We start from the raw sequence: 16,378 nt of genomic DNA, 5'->3' as shown, positions 1-16,378 counted from the left end.
CCCAAGAATAAGGTGAGAAATACACGATAGCTCAGCTAACACTTACGCTGGACTGCAATGTTATCACGGACCACACTGGCAGTGATTTATAGCACCAGCATTTTTCTGCCTAATGAAAAGATGACATTTTGCTCTCAGTCAGACTAATCTATACTGAATGTTAATTATCCTGACTTCAGTGGTGCCCATACGAAATTTCCTGTAACATCTGTAGCTCTTAGAGACGAAGAGGGAGTCCTGTTATAGATGCATTGCATCACAGCCGTGGGCTATATGCATGCATGTTGGAGGAACACATAGCAAAGGAGATGTGGGCTGAAAGGAGAGATTTATTTGCAAAAGTTACAATAAATATGTATCCTGGAGGATAAGTAGGTGGAAAGAGAAAAACAGACATATCTGATGCTGGAAGAGGTTGCATTTCTAAGTAAAAATATTTGTAAAAACCATAGAAGTACATTTTGTGTTTGTGAGACGCTAATCCTCAGAGACTGCCAAGGTTACTCAAAGACTGAGCCAACTGCCATGTAAGCAGGACTTGCACTGAGCCAATCTAGCCTACTGCACATACCCAACTTCTCTGAATCTGGTTCTCATTCATTGTCAGCATTCTTTATTTGTTTACACCAATTCTTCCACTTTTAACTCATTCTCTGGGTCATCATTCCCCACCTCCAGACTCCAAACACCAACACTGCAAAATGTGAGTTTTTCCTTGGTATTTACATTCCATTTCTGCTTGATTCTTTCCGTGGGATTTACACACAAATAAAGCACCACATAAACCAGTGATCACACTGTCTGTACATCAGGCTCTTGCTCCATCATTGTAAGAAAACTATTTGAAGATTGAAGACACTCCAGCATAAGGTTATGTTTCAGCATTCCCAGAATTGTGTATGACAATTATAAATTGCTAGCAATCTATTCCAGCTGTGCTTATCCACAGCTGGTCACCTTGTGACTTCTAGCAGGTGAATTAAGTGTGATCCTAATTGTATGCATATTTTAATCACCCTCTGTCCTGGATCTCTGGAGGAAAGAAGGAATCTGTTACAGCTCCTAGCTAAAATGTAGGGATTTTCTAGTAAGTTCTTGCTGTAAGACAAATGTAGTGCATGCCTGAAAGAACAAACAGCACTATAGCAACAGGCTGAGCTTATCACTGATATTTCAACGTTGACCTTCTTGCTAAAATCTGTGTGGTTTCTGGAGGGATTCCTCAACTTCAAAATCTGGTCCCTACCCCCCTGCCCTTGTCGTCAGCCCCACACTAGGCTACAGAAGTAAGGAACGCTCCCAAACCCATGCCTTTCACTGGGGCATCTGTAGGCGAGCTAGCTGTAGGGTCAAAGTTTCCATGGATATTTATTTATTTATTTATTTATGTGTGGGCTCATTTGTCACATTCTTGCACTTTATGGTGCACCGACGAGAATGTTTATAAATCTGCAGCACAGAGGGGAAACAGGGAGAGTATGCTGGAGAGAGGAGGAAAAGGAGAAACAGGGAGGGGTACAGGGTAGACTGTGAGGACTCGTTTCTGCACAGGCTTTTTTCCAAATGAGTACATAACCAGGTTACAAGGGAAGAAAAATTACAGCAAATGGCAAAGGTCAGGCTCCTGAGTCTAGAGAGAGAAGCATCCAAGCCAGCGATCTGATTTGGAAGCCTTAGTTGCGCTGTTTTTATGTTGTATTTTAAGTAAATCAGACTGCAAAAAATAGTGCAGCATTCTTGTCTGTATTCTCCTTCTATGACAAGGTGACCCACTTCGTGGATGAGGGAAAGGCTGTAGATGTTGTCTACCTGGACTTAGTAAAGCCTTTGACACTGTTTCCCAGAGCATTCTCCTGGAGAAACTGGCTGGTCATGGCTTGGACGGGTGTACTCTTCGCTGGGTAAAAACCTGGCTGGATGGCCGGGCCCAAAGAGTGGTTGTGAATGGAGTTAAATCCGGTTGGCGGCCGGTCATGAATGGTGTTCCCCAGGGCTCAGTACTGGGGCCAGTTCTGTTTAATGTCTTTATCAATGATCAGGATGAGGGGATCGAGTGCACCCTCAATAAGTTTGCAGATGACACCAAGCTGGGCGGGAGTGTTGATCTCCTTGAGGGAAGGAAGGCTCTACAGAGGGATCTGGACAGGCTGGATGGATGGGCCAAGGCCAACTGTGTGAGGTTCAACAAGGCCAAGTTCCAGGTCCTGCACTTGGGTCACAACAGCCCCATGTAGTGCTACAGGCTTGGGGAAGAGCGGCTGGAAAGCTGCCCGGTGGAAAAGGACCTGGGGGTGCTGGTCGACAGCCGGCTGAACATGAGCCAGCAGTGCGCCCAGGTGGCCAAGGCGGCCAACGGCATCCTGGCCCATATCAGAAATAGTGAGGCCAGCAGGAGCAGGGAGGTGATCGTCCCCCTGTACTGGGCACTGGTGAGGCCGCACCTCGAGTCCTGTGTTCAGTTTTGGGCCCCTCACGACAGGAAAGACATGGAGGTGCTGGAGCGTGTCCAGAGAAGGGCAACCGAGCTGGTGAAGGGTCTAGAGCACAAGTCTTATGAGGAGCGGCTGAGGGAGCTGGGGTTGTTTAGTCTGGAGAAGAGGAGGCTGAGGGGAGACCTTATCGCTCTCTACAACCACCTGAAAGGAGGTTGTAGTGAGTCAGGGGGGTTGGTCTCTTCTCCCAAGTAACAAGTGATAGAACCAAAGGAAACAGCCTGAAGTTGCGGCAGGGGAGGTTTAAATTGGATATTAGGAAAAATTTCTTCACTGAAAGGGTTGTCAAGCATTGGAACAGGCTGCCCAGGAAAGTGGTTGAGTCACCATCCCTGGAGGTATTTAAAAGACATGCAGATGTAGCACTGAGGGAGATGGTTTAGTGGTGGACTTGGCAGTGTAAGGTTAATGGTTGGACTTGGTGATCTTAAAGGTCTTTTCCAACCTAAATGATTCTATAAGTCTATGATTCTATTTTGGTTTTCCTACCTGGAGTCAAAATATGCATATGGAAAGTCAGGTAGACACAGTCAGTCAGTCCTAAATGCTGTAATTCAGTCATGGACCAGGGCACTTGCTATGGAATAGCTCACACTGAACCTGGCAGTACGCTGTGCTGTGTGTCTAAAACACACCCACCTCCTCTTTACCTGTAGTTACAGGTACATCTTATTCAGTCACTGCAAACCCAATGTAAAGTATGCCAATATTACCTAGTTTAAGCCTTTCCCTTGCAATTTCCCACTTGCTGGCATCATAAGGCAGACGTTCACATTGCTCATCTAAGGGGACTTCATCAGGATCCATTATGATTGACAGATAATGGTTGGTCTTCGTTTCAGAGGAATAAGGCTAGAAAACAAAAAATATTGCAAAATGAAAAAGAGGATAAGGGTATCTGTCAGCATCTTCTTGTTTGGATCAAGGGCTCCAAGTTAATTCTGTCCATGGGACTGAGTGTTTCACAGTCCAATAGATGGTTTAGTTAAGTTCCCTTTGGCTTTTTTATATATTGCAAGACTTTTTATGTAAAATAAATGCCTTCCTCTAGCTATCCTGCTATGTGACATATCGGTTTCTTCAATGAAATACATGTGGATCTGTATTAACATGTGGTGTTATGATACAGGCCCTCTGTGCAGTCGAGAAATATTTTCGGCAAATGACTAAACACTGCAGATAAAAATAACTTTCCTTCATGATTGTGCAAAGCAAGAAGTGGCCATATGCAACAGATGGAGTTCAACTGCCAGTGTTTATTTTTTCCATATACCCAGCAAAGATAGGTCATACGTGGTTAGAAGTTGTGCAAGACTAGTTGTCAGGAGACTAGACATTATACATTTCAGAAACTGTTTACAAATTTTCAGAATTTTTTGTTTCTTTGGTATCATTTCTGACAAATTTACTGAAATTATTTGAGTTTGGAGGAATTCATAAACACCCTGACTCAAACATATAATTTCAAACACATAATTTCAAATTAATTTGCCAGAAGTTCAGTTGCTACTAAGCAAATGGATTATCCACTTCACATGCAAAATGTAAGGAAAGATGAACGTAATTTCAAAGTTCTCTGCAGTCCCTCCATTTTGAAACATGTTTTCATTCAAAGATCACCTTGATTGCCATGCTAATCCGCTGGACTTTTCTTGACACAGGAGTACTTATATTTCTATAGAAAAGGTCTAGTGTTTGCTCTGATTTCCTGGCTATTCATTGGAATTTATGGGAAATCTGTTGAACTAAGACTCTCTGTTGCTTTTCCTAAACTCATGGAAACAGCACATGGGCACAGATACAAACACACAGATATATCTACATATTCTTTTTTTGTTGCTTTAACTGCCTCCTGTGACTTTCAACTTTCCTCTCTACAGCTTGGAAATATGTCCCCAATATATGCATTTCCAGGCATTTGTTTGAGAAGGAAATTACTAGGTGTGTATGCTTTAGTTACAAACATAACTAGACTAAAATGGCAGTAGCTAATAGCTCCTTTTTCAGTTGCATTTCACCATCCCAAATAAGCAGAAAGTTAGTCTCAAGAAGGATTGCACTGATGCTTGGGGAAAAGTCAGGTGGCATAAAGCCTGGCTCCAAACCATCCACTGACCCTGGACAGGACATGGATAAGTGGGATATGGATAGAAACAGAAGCATGTGGTGCTCCAAAAAGAGCATTTCTTGATAGAGACTTGTGTATCAGACTGCTCCTACCAGTCACTTTAGAAGAGTTTTTAAGTGTACCCATCTCAGAAAAAACAATAGGGGAGTGCGAAGGTGTGGAGAGCTTCCTATGGTTCATTATTCAGATACACTGAATACCAAATCTTTGGCACAATTAGAAATTTGAAACAATATTTTGAATGATGAAGAATTGTTAAGTATATTGTTTATCCCTGTATGCGTAACAGGCAGGCTTTAAGGAAATGCTCTCAGAGAAGCACGTAAGTATTTTTTTCTGTTGTGGCAAAGTAATTTGTATATGAAATTTAATTTAGAGCTAATTCCAGACACAAATCCATGAGGGTAAGGGTTTGTAACAGAAACACAGAGAAGACCATAAACATTGAGCAGCTCTAGCTGGAAAGGCTCACCTGGAAAGAAACCTTCACCTGTCATCTAAAGTCCCTTGTTCTACAGCAATGATTATTATTTTTAATATCTTGTAACAATCTAACAAGCGCATGTCAAATTTTGGTATCATGACAAATAAAATAAAGTAAAAAATCTGCAGCCCTTTGCTACGTTTAAAACTTATATTTTCCCAAGGGTTTGCAGTCATGTTATGAATTGCTTCATCATTACTGGTGAGCAATACAGAACTGGTACCCCTTGCTTTGTAATTTCTCTTACAGCTACCAAGTTTCTCCACAGCTTCAGCTGACCTCTACTTCTCTTTCCACCCCCAAAAATTCCACGCCTTTCTCCTTACGAAAGTTTGCGGCAGTAGGAAGGCAGGCAGAGCGGCTGCTGCCATGCCGCCCTGGTTCGGAGGTCTGGCCCTGCTTTCCCATCGGTCAACAGAAGTTCTCAGTGTAAAACCTAAGACACAGGCAGGCCTTAATGCAGGGTGAGATAAAATGGTCTGGCGGGCTGCAGCCAACCTTGAGCAATCGTCACGGCGCTCGGCCAGCCGGAACGTTCTCGGCCGCGGTGGCTGTGAGCTGATCCCGGCATCGCCGCGCTGCGGTACCGCGCGGGATGGGACAAGGAGGGGACAGGGGGACGTACGGCCATTCCTCACCTCATGTCCTGCATGTGCACCCCGCTGCCCCGATACCTCCCTTCCCTCCAATCCGTCTGCTCCTGCAAGTTGCTCCGAGATCTTTTTCGCGCTGCTGAGGAACCGTATTTTCTGCTTATGAGAGCTGCTGTGGTTTAACCTGCGCGCACCACGCAATGCAGACACGGTGCTGTCGGCGAAAAGGGGCTTTAAACCATCAAGGTCAGCCTTGGACAAGAAGGAGGGTCAGCCGCAGGGGCGGTTCACGTTGTCCTGCCGATACAGGATCATCTGCTCTAGAGGCTGCACCGCCAAAACTACTTCAGTAAAATATCACTTTGGAAGTGATGTAATTACGGCAGACACTGTGTGCAAACCAGACCTCAGCGCGCCCTGTGAAGATCTGTCATTCCCACTCACTCAGATCTTCAAAGACATTAAGATGCCAAACCCCCGCAGATTTTAAAGGATTGGGGATGCCTTTGGTGGGAGTCAGGCACCCAAATGCTTGTGAGTCTCAGAGCCTTGCCCCCACCCAGGCTTTTCTTCCTGGCTTACTCATACTCAGCCTTGTGAGTCATGCTTTCCTGGGCACCCATCAGCAGCCTGGCGATTGCACAGGGAACAAAGGCAACCAGTAAGTAAATCAGATTTTTTTTTTTTTTTTTTTTTTTTTGTAGACTCAGCAATCCCAGTGGCCTGGGAAGGATTTTCTCACAGGAGCAAAGGGCTGGTAAGGAGATGCAGGTGCTGCCAGGAGCTCCCTGTCTGTTCTTACCCTCTTCAGCTTGCGAATGAAGAGGGTCAACAGAAGCCAAAAGAGCGTCGCAGCCACGCAGGTACAGGTCAGGGTTATTAGCTCCAGGTTTGACCTCTCCGATGTGCCTGGGAAAATCAAGTGGCAAACATTTTAGAAAATGATCTGCAAAGCAAGGGCACTTTATGTTTCTTTGCCATTAAAATAAAATACCAGGAAGGACCAGTTTCTTTTCAATGGGGTATTAATCTCTGTTTGGACTGGCTTGCAGAGCCTGGAAAAAAAAATGGTCTCCCCAGCAAAGCCGTTGTATTGAACACAGCAAAATTGCATTTGATCCACCCCTAAGTTTTTCAGTAAAAAGTCAGCTCTTCTTTGGGGCGCAGGATGTGAAGCAAACCAGGTTGAGGGTAGCCAGTCAGACAATAATTTCCTTTTGAGGTGGAAATTCAGCTGCAGGGTATTTTTAGCCAAATTTTCTCTGTGTAAGAATGTGCGTGGGCCTGTGCATGCAGTTTCACACCCCTCCCCACCCCCCAAAAGCAAAACCTATCTGGCCAAGCCCACGTCCAAGAGAGGAGCAGAGGTCCTGCTGCTTGGATTTTGCTGTCCAGGATATTTGATGCCTTTCCTCGGGCACAGCGCCTGCTCTGCCCCAGCTCAGCGAGCTCCTCCGTGCTGATGGCTGAGCCCTGCAGCCCGCACCTCCAACCCAGTTATGCTGGAAACCCACCAGCCTTCACCAAAAACCTCGCTGGGGGAGAGCCGGGGGCTCCCTTGGAGGCTTGTGGTGCAACCAGCAGGAATCCGTGAGCTCTTCTTCACGTGGCCTGGATGGATCCGCTGTGGCACCTGTGAGCTCAGCTCATGCAAAGCGTGGCATGGGGGTCTTCAGCCCCATCCCCACCGGGCAGGAACCTGGGCCATAGGGTCTAGTGCTCCCCCCAACCCGCTGGTCCCCCAGAAGGCTCCGTGCCCTCAGGTCTCCTGCCAGTCACACCAGTAGCACGGGGCCAGGCTCGCCGAGGGGACACGGGACCCTCTCCTTGCCCAGCAGCCCCTCGCAGAACCCAGCTGTCAAGGAGTTGGGAGAGCTCTCCAAACCAGGGAACAGATTAAGCACAGAAAGGGAAAAACAACGGCGACGACTGAAAATGGAGCAGCAAGAAAACATGAACATTAGAAATCTGGAGAGTATTAAAGCCCACTGACAGATCTTAAAAAAGCAGCCAAAATAAAATTCACTTCAGACCGATATTTAGGGACTCATAAAATGGTTTCAAAGCGGTCTGTTTTGCAAATATTGTGATTGTGTCAAAATACCACACTTTCCACAATATGTTTTCCATCTGATTGGTAGCAAATGCAAAACCCCCCCCCCCGATGCTCTGCCTCTTATTCTGATACACCCTCCAGAGAGACAGGAGAGGACAAGGAGGAGTAATTCTGAGCATGATTTCACAGTAGTTTTGTCAACTGCACTTGCAGCAGTTTCAGACCCCAGGCAGCTCAGTGTTACTCCTGACACATGAAAAAGGGATGATTGATGTCTCGCTGGTAGGTTTACCGCGTTTTAGACAAGGCTACAGAGCTTTTCTCAGAGGTTGAATTGCTTCCTGTAGCTGTAGCTTAACTAGCATAATATCTTCCCTCTCTAAAGGTGATAATCAGACTTGTGTTCATGCCCTATATCTAAGATTCCTCTGGCATGTGTATTCTGGAGCTTTGAGAATAAAGCTCGTTGAAGAAAAATATGACCGCAACTACAAATGGAGATATAAAGTATCTATTTCTCAAACATACCAAGACTGTTTATTTTTCACAATTATTTTTTTAAAGGCTTGATTTAGATATGGGACAATAGTGATGGCATAAATGATACAGCCTAATACAGCTTGCCTACCCCCTGGCATCAGGTTTTCCTTTTACATATGGATACTCTTCTCTTGCTTCTGAGCAGCACCCATGCAGATGGTGAGTAATAGTTTCTGACATTTATTCAGCAAAACCTGGAGGGGCTGAAGGTTCATTTGTTGCTGCTGCTCCATATGGCAGGCCTCAGAAAACACGTGAGGCACAGTACGGCCAGTCCTGGAGTAGAAGGCAGCAACTCCCTAACCTCTACTGTATGCTGCCCAGGAGCTAGCGAAGAGACGCGAAGGTGCCGTCTTTGAAATGTCCGAGCAAATTTAGGCAACCAGAAAGCATTTCTCCAGGCTGGGGTTGGGCTGGGTTATCAAATGCCAGATTCCTAGTCTTGCTAACAGCTTTGCAGCCAGAGCTGGCTGCGTGCCTCTCAGCTGGGTAGGAAAAAGTTTGGTTTGAGGCAGAACAGGCAGGAACACTCAGAAGTTTTAGGATTAGCAGAGTTTGGAGAGGCTGTAAGCAGGACTAAATCCCCCTCTCTCTGCCCGGTAGCCCAAGTTTTCTGGCTTCCCCCTTACACCCCTCCCAGACCTTTACCCCCCAGCCACCTCATCAGACACAGACTTTCCCCTGGGTGCAGCTCTGCCCCATCGGCCTGCCTCGCTGCGGCGAGCAGCAGCCCCCTCCCTGCCCCAGAGCCCCTCCGAAAGCCCCCCCCCCCCCAGCACCCCATGTCTCTGCAGTGCTGCAGAGGGGTGAGGAGGGGGCGAGGGAAGAAGTGCCACCGGCGGCAGCTTCTCTCTCCCAGCAGCCACAGGAGCCACCAGGACCGTGCAGGCGCATGGGGACGAGAGCCCTGGACTAATGCACTGACCCCCTCCAGGCACGAGCTCAAGCTTTGGGCTGGCGTGGGCTCTGTCATTAGAATTTCAGCTCTAAAGATCGAGGTGCGGCTCTGCGTCAGGTGTCAATCAGGGAAAAAGCAATGCCTGGGGCACCAACACCACTCTGCTGCACCCGAAGCATCCTTCAGGCCTACACCAACGTGATCTACCCTGCTTAATCCGTGTGATCCCATGATCACGGCAGTGCAACGCTGGGATGGGTGCTCAGATGCTGAGGAATTTCCATCCTTGGAGGTTTTCATGACCTGGCCGGACAAAGCCATCACTGACTGGATGCAGTGTTGGTGATGATCCTGGTTTGAGCTGAGGTTGAACTAGAGACCTCCAGGACTCCTTTCCAACCCCCTTTGGTGGTCTTCTGAGGTAACACGAGTCTAAGTGTCCCCTGATGTTCAAATTTTCTCTTACGGTCACCCACATAACCCAGGCTGAACCTCATTCTGTAGCCGAGGAAATTCCAGTTAAACTTCATGGAAACATTCCTGATGACTGCAGAGTCAGACTGACCCAAAAGGCGCAACAACTTTTTGAGATACAAAGTCAGAAAGGTAGCTAGATAGAAAACCAGGCAGTTATTTAAAAAGCAAACACCATTTTCATAGTGTTGGAATAGTTCGGTGGATGCTTAATAAATGCAATGCTTTCCTTTTCATCAGCAGGGATCACGTTAAGTTATTGAGCATCGGCTTTAAGACAGAGCATGTTGCTGTATTCATTTGCTTGTTATACATCCGCATTTCAGTGAGCGTGAGCTGTAAAAGATGCGCCTTCCTTGGTCAACACAACCCCTTCAAATGGTGCAGCACCTCTGGAACTACCTGTATCACTGGCTCCCGCTGAGGGGGAGCGCGAGGGTCCCCAGGAGGAGAAGCAGGGCAAGGCTTTCATGGCAAGTCATCCACTCTGCGAGCAGGGTGACCCCCCGAAGGAGAGCTGCCCAAGACAGCCTGTGTTCCCCCTGTGCCCAGCAGCTTGTGTCCCCAGGCTTTTAGGGACACGCTCCTCTCCATCTGCTGGGTGCTCTGGCAGCCATTTGCCGTTCCCGTTCTGTCCTTGCAGATTCACTCCCTCTTCAGCTCCTCAGCCAAGAGCAAGCGGACAGTTTGCTCTGACATGTCCACAAACGCGGCCCCTCTCCTCCTCAGACAGCCCGGCAAGCGTGGCTTCCAAACCAAACATGGGCTGCGATTATTTAAAGACGGCCCTTTGATTCCACCATCCATTCATCCATCTTGGGTACAAAAATAACACATTGTTTTATCTGTGAGTATAAGAATGTTTTTTCAGAGGAAATAAAGAGAGCAGACAGTTTCCTTCCTGACTCATTCACAAACTACTCTTCCAATCTGCTAAACATGGCCATCGACACGAGGCTTTGCTCCGCTCCCTTTGATCTGCGGCCCCACGCTCCGAGAGCTGCCGGGACAGAGGGAAGGCTTTGGTGCTCGCAGAGGCAGTCGCGGGGTCTGTATTTCTCAGAAAGACAAGCAAGTGGCAAAGCCTAGAGAGAGCCCCATGTTTGAGCCCTGGTCTCATCCCGCCAGGCTCGGGGATGGAGTGAAAGGCTGCCGTTCCCTGGGAGAGGGACAGACACTCCAGATCAGCGTAGGAATGAGTGAAAAACCCTCCAGTGACATCCCTTCATGTGGTAGGAAGAGAAAGGGTGGAAAGACATTTTCCTCGATCATAGTAGATAAGACAAACTCTCTCTCTTTTGCTCATCCAGTCTCAAACCTATAATTTTAATATGGTAGTCTTTCATCTCCTGCTTATTTAAGAGCTCCCACGGGAGTCACACCAGAACATTGCCAGTGGTCCCTCAGGACATGTAACCAGAGAAGAAACCTTCCTGGCTGCTCCCTTTTCTCTCCTCTGGACCACGCACCGGGAGATATGACTTCATTGAAGCCATCTGACAGAATGCTTGTGGTTGTAATAAATAGCCAAGCTACAATGATGTTAAAAATCAATACAATAATGAATTCCATTGTCCAGGACTATCAATTGGTAGGATTAGTTTAGCTATTATAACAGTTGTAAAAACCTTAGCATTATCCATAAAGAGATAGGTGTTTTTAACTCCTTGATTACACAAGTTAGGCCAGCCCACAGGTACATATACTTACCCCTGACCTTTTAAAGCAAAAACATCATTGTATCACCAGTGATCACCATTAACTGAGACAGCTAACACACTCGTGGCAGAAAATCAATACTGATTTACCAGCTGTAATTGTCTTCTGCTGTAGAGTAGTATCCAAATACTCAGTAGTATTCATATACATTTAGCAGTTGTATGAGAACCTCCACAAAGACATAATCCCAGCCTGAGAGACCTGGTGGTAGTCAAATTGTCTTCTATAAAGAGAAACTAAATGTATTTGGGACTTTTACTTAACACATGAGACCAATAAGAAAGGTTATGTCAAATTCAGTTCATACATGGCACTGACTTACATGGAGAATGTCAACCTACTTCTCTTATCTCATAGTATATGAACCAAAAGGGTATTCAATGAAACTGAAAAGTCACTGAATAAACTTTATTTTTATGCAATGTAAAATTACTTGATAGAAGTCACTGCCACAGGCCTGAGTCAAGCTTGGCAGAAGGCAGAACAACACTGGACATTTAAATGAATAGCAAAATAACTCAAGCAATGGTTACAGAAATAACTAGATCATACCTACTTCTTACAAGTACCTTTGAAAAATGCATGTGTAGCTATCGCTAGGCTAAAATCTTCTAGTCCAATTTGGCAGTTCACTTTACATTGAAAATAAACAAATGAAAATATCCCAGGCCTCTAACTTCTATGGAAGTAACTTGAACTGGGAAAATGAGTGGGTAGGAGAGTGCTCCTTATTCTGTTTTTTGTTTGTTTTGACGATACTAAATTTACATTTGTCTTCTACCCTGACCTGATCTTTGTTGGGTTGAAGCAATTCTTCTTTTTAGGTCAGTGTAAACATGCTCTGAGTTAGCATTTCCTGCTAAGCTTCCTTTCCAACCTGGTATGCTTCCCTTGCTAGGACTTACTTCAAATTGCTGCCTTCAGAGATCACCACATGAGCCCCAAGTCATACCCCCGCCCTTCCAGCCTCAGTAGGAACATCACCCTGGCAAGCTTGCTCTTCCCATTTAATGTCGTCCTTTACCTTGTACAGTGACATACGCCGCACTCTCCACGGACCCTTTTAAGTTGGTAGCTATACACTGGTAAAGTCCTTCATCCTCCTCTTTTACTCTTTCAATAAACAGCATTCGGCTTCCGGGCCCTAAAATTATTCCTGTGAAATGAAATATTTTGCAATGAGAGGGAGCCAGGATATAAACAAAAACAGGCCCTTGTGTAATAATATCTGCTTCAAGTTCTTCTCGAAAGAAATCTGAGCCACAGACTGCACAGCACAATGTTATCTGCAGGAAAGCCAAATACACTTGGATGTTTTGGGAATCTTTTGGAAATCAGTGTTTACAAAGCAATTGTGCGAGTGAAAAATCTCAGCCTAAAGGAGTGATCTTGGGAGCACTTGGTACTCTGTATATTGATTAGTGCTGTGCCTAGACTTTCATCCTGGTGAGTTCTTCAGCATGTCTCCAGCTTTTGGAAAATGGGTGGTCTGATTACCGCACTTGCAGGTGTACGTCTGCCCCAGAAGCAGCTCAAGCTTAAAGCACTTCCAAGACGCAGCTTTGTGCATCCACACTGGCCTTATGGGCAGCAGACTCGCTTCAAATCTCACTTGCCCATGTGGCATGGAACAACGGGCCCCTTCGCAGAAGGACCCCAGCTAGTGCAAAGAGAGGTCCCATGAGGTGGACCTTAAAACATAGGAGTTGTTACCCAAAGTTTTCAACATCTTGTTTATTCCAGCTAGGTCAACGCAGAAGCCAGCCTGGGCAATGCTCCAGCAGGTGAGGAAGAGGCAAGGAGCAGATTTGGCCTCAGGACTGCCTCTAAGGCACTGTGCAGCCAGGAAATGTGTAGTCAAGTACACACTTGTGTGTTTGGCTCCATCAAAACTACTGTCCCATCAAAATGTATTCCCACCAGCTATTTTAGGCACCTAACTAAAGTGCTCTGACCTACCCTCTAGAGATATCTTCCTGGCTCCTAACTTTATGTGTTACATTACACCCAAGTTAGACACAACATTCATTTTAGAAGATAGTGTTAATAATGCACATTACAACGACATGGTCACTGTAAACCTTCATGGAATCTGGTTCTAGATTACGTTCAGTGCCTGGGCTGCAAGTCTGCAGGGGCTTATAACTCACTTGGAGAATTCCTCAGAATTTTTCCCAGTTGCCTTTATTCATGCTATAGTAATTTCCAGTAATGCAGGACAGAACCACAAACACAAACTTTCTAAAACGTTGTTGTTGAAGACTACACTTAAGATTCAAGTTCCTACAGACCAAACCTCCTTGAACATTTTTGCTGACCCTGTAACACTAGCTCATTGTGTGCTTCTGATCTGAATGTGGATGAATTCCCATGAGAAAGGTTTTGCCTTTTCCCCCATCATTCATCTCCACCTGTAATCTCCAAGGAACACTTCCATGACCGTGGTGACAGCAGAGCTGGACATGTAGCCTTAGCTGATCTTTGAAACCACATGCCAGACACAGCTGTAAACATCTCCCAGAATTTTCCTGTAGCTGCAGCATGACACCTGGGAAACTGTTCCCTTCTGCTGCGTGAGACCTGGATTCCTCTGCTGCCAGCAGACGCATTTCGGTTTTGGACACCCCAGGTACGGATTTAGTCTGGTGGCTAGGTTGTGAATCAAGAACAGCCTTTGCATGCCTGACCACAGACTCACCCTGGTACTCCTACGCACATCACGCAAGCTTGGTTTTCTCCTGCCTATTTATACGCTGGCCAAGACACCTGATCCTTAGGCTCCCTCTATAGTAAATGGAGAGAAATATGCTTCTCTGGAGATGACTCTTCTAAGATGCATATTGAGAGGTATATTTTTTCCACTGACTCCACCACAGAGACCCGTTGTGTCTACACCTCCAGCCTGGCTGAGGTTTTGGAGTGAGACAGAATAACCCAGAGCACCCATGCTGCTGCCTGCCGGTAATACCCGGGCAATACTCTTTCCTTACGCCTGGGTACCGATGCCAATGACTCTGCAAATGGCTACCTAAGGCAGATGGGTAAATAAAGAGGCTGTAAAAGGTAGGCGAGTACACAGAGCTCTCACCTGGTTCTTGCTGTATTTCCTCATGGTTTTTGAACCAGGATATCTGGGGCTCGGGGATGCCACGAACCTGGCACTCCAACATGGCAGAGTTACTGGTGTTCACGGTCTGATCCATAAGGTGCCGCAGCAAGGCTGGTGCCTCTTGAGCTACAAGACAAAACAACACCTCCGTTTTACATTCTTGTAACTGTGTGGGTTTAATTATTTTTCCTACCAGCATTTTACTGATGTTAGAGATTGCTATGGCTGTTCTACCGAGTTCATTGTTCACAGATTTTATTTACCATTCCAGTTTTCTTAACAGTGTTTGGTGTGTAAAGAGTACTCCCGTTACTCAGCGATAGCAGGTTATGATGACCAGTGAAGACCCAATGATGACATTGTTTAAAAGTTTTCCTCAGTTCCATTACCAACCACATTTGTTTATCGAAAACAATGAGTTTCTATGAAAGCTCAGAGTTTTGCATCAAGAGAAACAAACCGTGACACCAAAGTTTTTAACAATTAGCAGGACACCCTTGTAGCAGAGTATCTCTGCATCACTGATAGCACCATGCGGCTCTGTACACCACGATACCTGTGAATGTGACTTTTATCATTTACTTACTTTAAAGGGTACAGTTACAAATCATATTCAGTAAACTCACGTCATCTAAAACCAGAAACCATAAGCACCAAAGCATTGTGTTACATGTCCCAAAGTCTTCATGAATTCTTCCGCTTTTGCATTTCACATATTTGGCTGAACGTAACAAGGCCTGGCCAAACCACACCACAGCCCACCTGCCAAAACTGCGTTGGTGAGAAGTGCACCCACGTCCTCTGGCATCCCACAAACGCTGAAAACCCTGACGGCAGGGGCCGAAGCTGAGTGTTAGTAGGCCGCACAGCATAGCAACACTGCTCCTGTTTTACTTTTATCTACTGACATTCATACGAACGCAATGTAATAAAACACATTTCCGTGACAGTCAGTGACAATGAGTATTGGAAGCGCATCTCATCTGTTCTGCTTCTGCTCAAGGGCCTCCCAGAAGGGCATTTCAAAAACACTCTAAAAACATCATGTTAAAGTCATCCCTGAAAGAAGCAAAACAACGAATCTTTCTCATCCTCGTTTCAACCCTTTGCCACTCCTTCTCCCATTTCATACAGAGCCGAAGGCTGTTTTGACAAAGATCAAGGTATTTGCAACGTTTATGCACGTTATATGGCAACATCCTTCTGTCACATTTGCAACTCTCACATCATCCTTTTTGGTATTTTGGTCCCTTTAAAGCAGTGATGGAGAATCCAGGGAGCTCCTGAGCAATCTCACAGATGCAGATACTCTGCCGATTCCCTCAAATTCCCTGGTCTTGCAAGAACCGATTATTTGCAATCTTTCCCTTCAAGGACACTGCCAGGATCAGCAGTTACTAACATAGTAAGTCACACATTACAAAATATGAAACAAACCAAAACAAAACAAAACAGGAACCAACTCTTTCAAATATTTTCTTTTAGACGGCAATAGATACTGATACACCTAGTTCAAGTATTGTATCAGCTGAGCTTCTGACATTCTGTGTTTGGAAGATTATTCTCTATCCTTTCGGAAAAAACTATCAGACATTTCCATCTTCACAATCATTCTGTTACCAGCTGTAAATAAAAACTCTCCAGAAAAATTAAGCACCTATGTACCACCAGCTTATGCAGTGTGCATGAACCCCGTGGCACTAAAAGCACTTTTAAAGCAGGCTATCTTTGCTATGCTCTTACCCCTTGAAATCAACTCCAGCATAGTCATGACCCTGCAATGACCAGTTTGGGCTTTCCTGAGCTGCAAGTCTGTAATTTCCATGGGCAATGCTATTTTTTGTTTACAGTGTAGTAGACAATTTGGTCTCTCTTCCCAAACAGT

The 16,378-nt window shown here is 45.7% G+C and overlaps 1 protein-coding gene across 1 annotated transcript in view; it reads right to left on the bottom strand.

Annotated features, from left to right (window-relative positions):
• FLT1 (fms related receptor tyrosine kinase 1) overlaps nucleotides 1-16,378 on the bottom strand; it is a 116,196-nt gene that overhangs the window by 23,414 nt on the left and 76,404 nt on the right. The window contains exons 14-17 of the mRNA XM_030042843.2: nucleotides 14,473-14,619; nucleotides 12,409-12,540; nucleotides 6,500-6,606; nucleotides 3,206-3,344 (exon numbers count right to left, since the gene is read on the bottom strand). Of these exons, the coding sequence (XP_029898703.1) occupies nucleotides 3,206-3,344; nucleotides 6,500-6,606; nucleotides 12,409-12,540; nucleotides 14,473-14,619 (525 nt within the window). The remainder of the gene's footprint in view (nucleotides 1-3,205; nucleotides 3,345-6,499; nucleotides 6,607-12,408; nucleotides 12,541-14,472; nucleotides 14,620-16,378) is intronic.

Source organism: Aquila chrysaetos, chromosome 19, assembly GCF_900496995.4.
Source record: "Aquila chrysaetos chrysaetos chromosome 19, bAquChr1.4, whole genome shotgun sequence".
Lineage (NCBI taxonomy): Eukaryota > Metazoa > Chordata > Aves > Accipitriformes > Accipitridae > Aquila > Aquila chrysaetos.
This window is presented reverse-complemented; position numbering and strand designations above follow the sequence as displayed.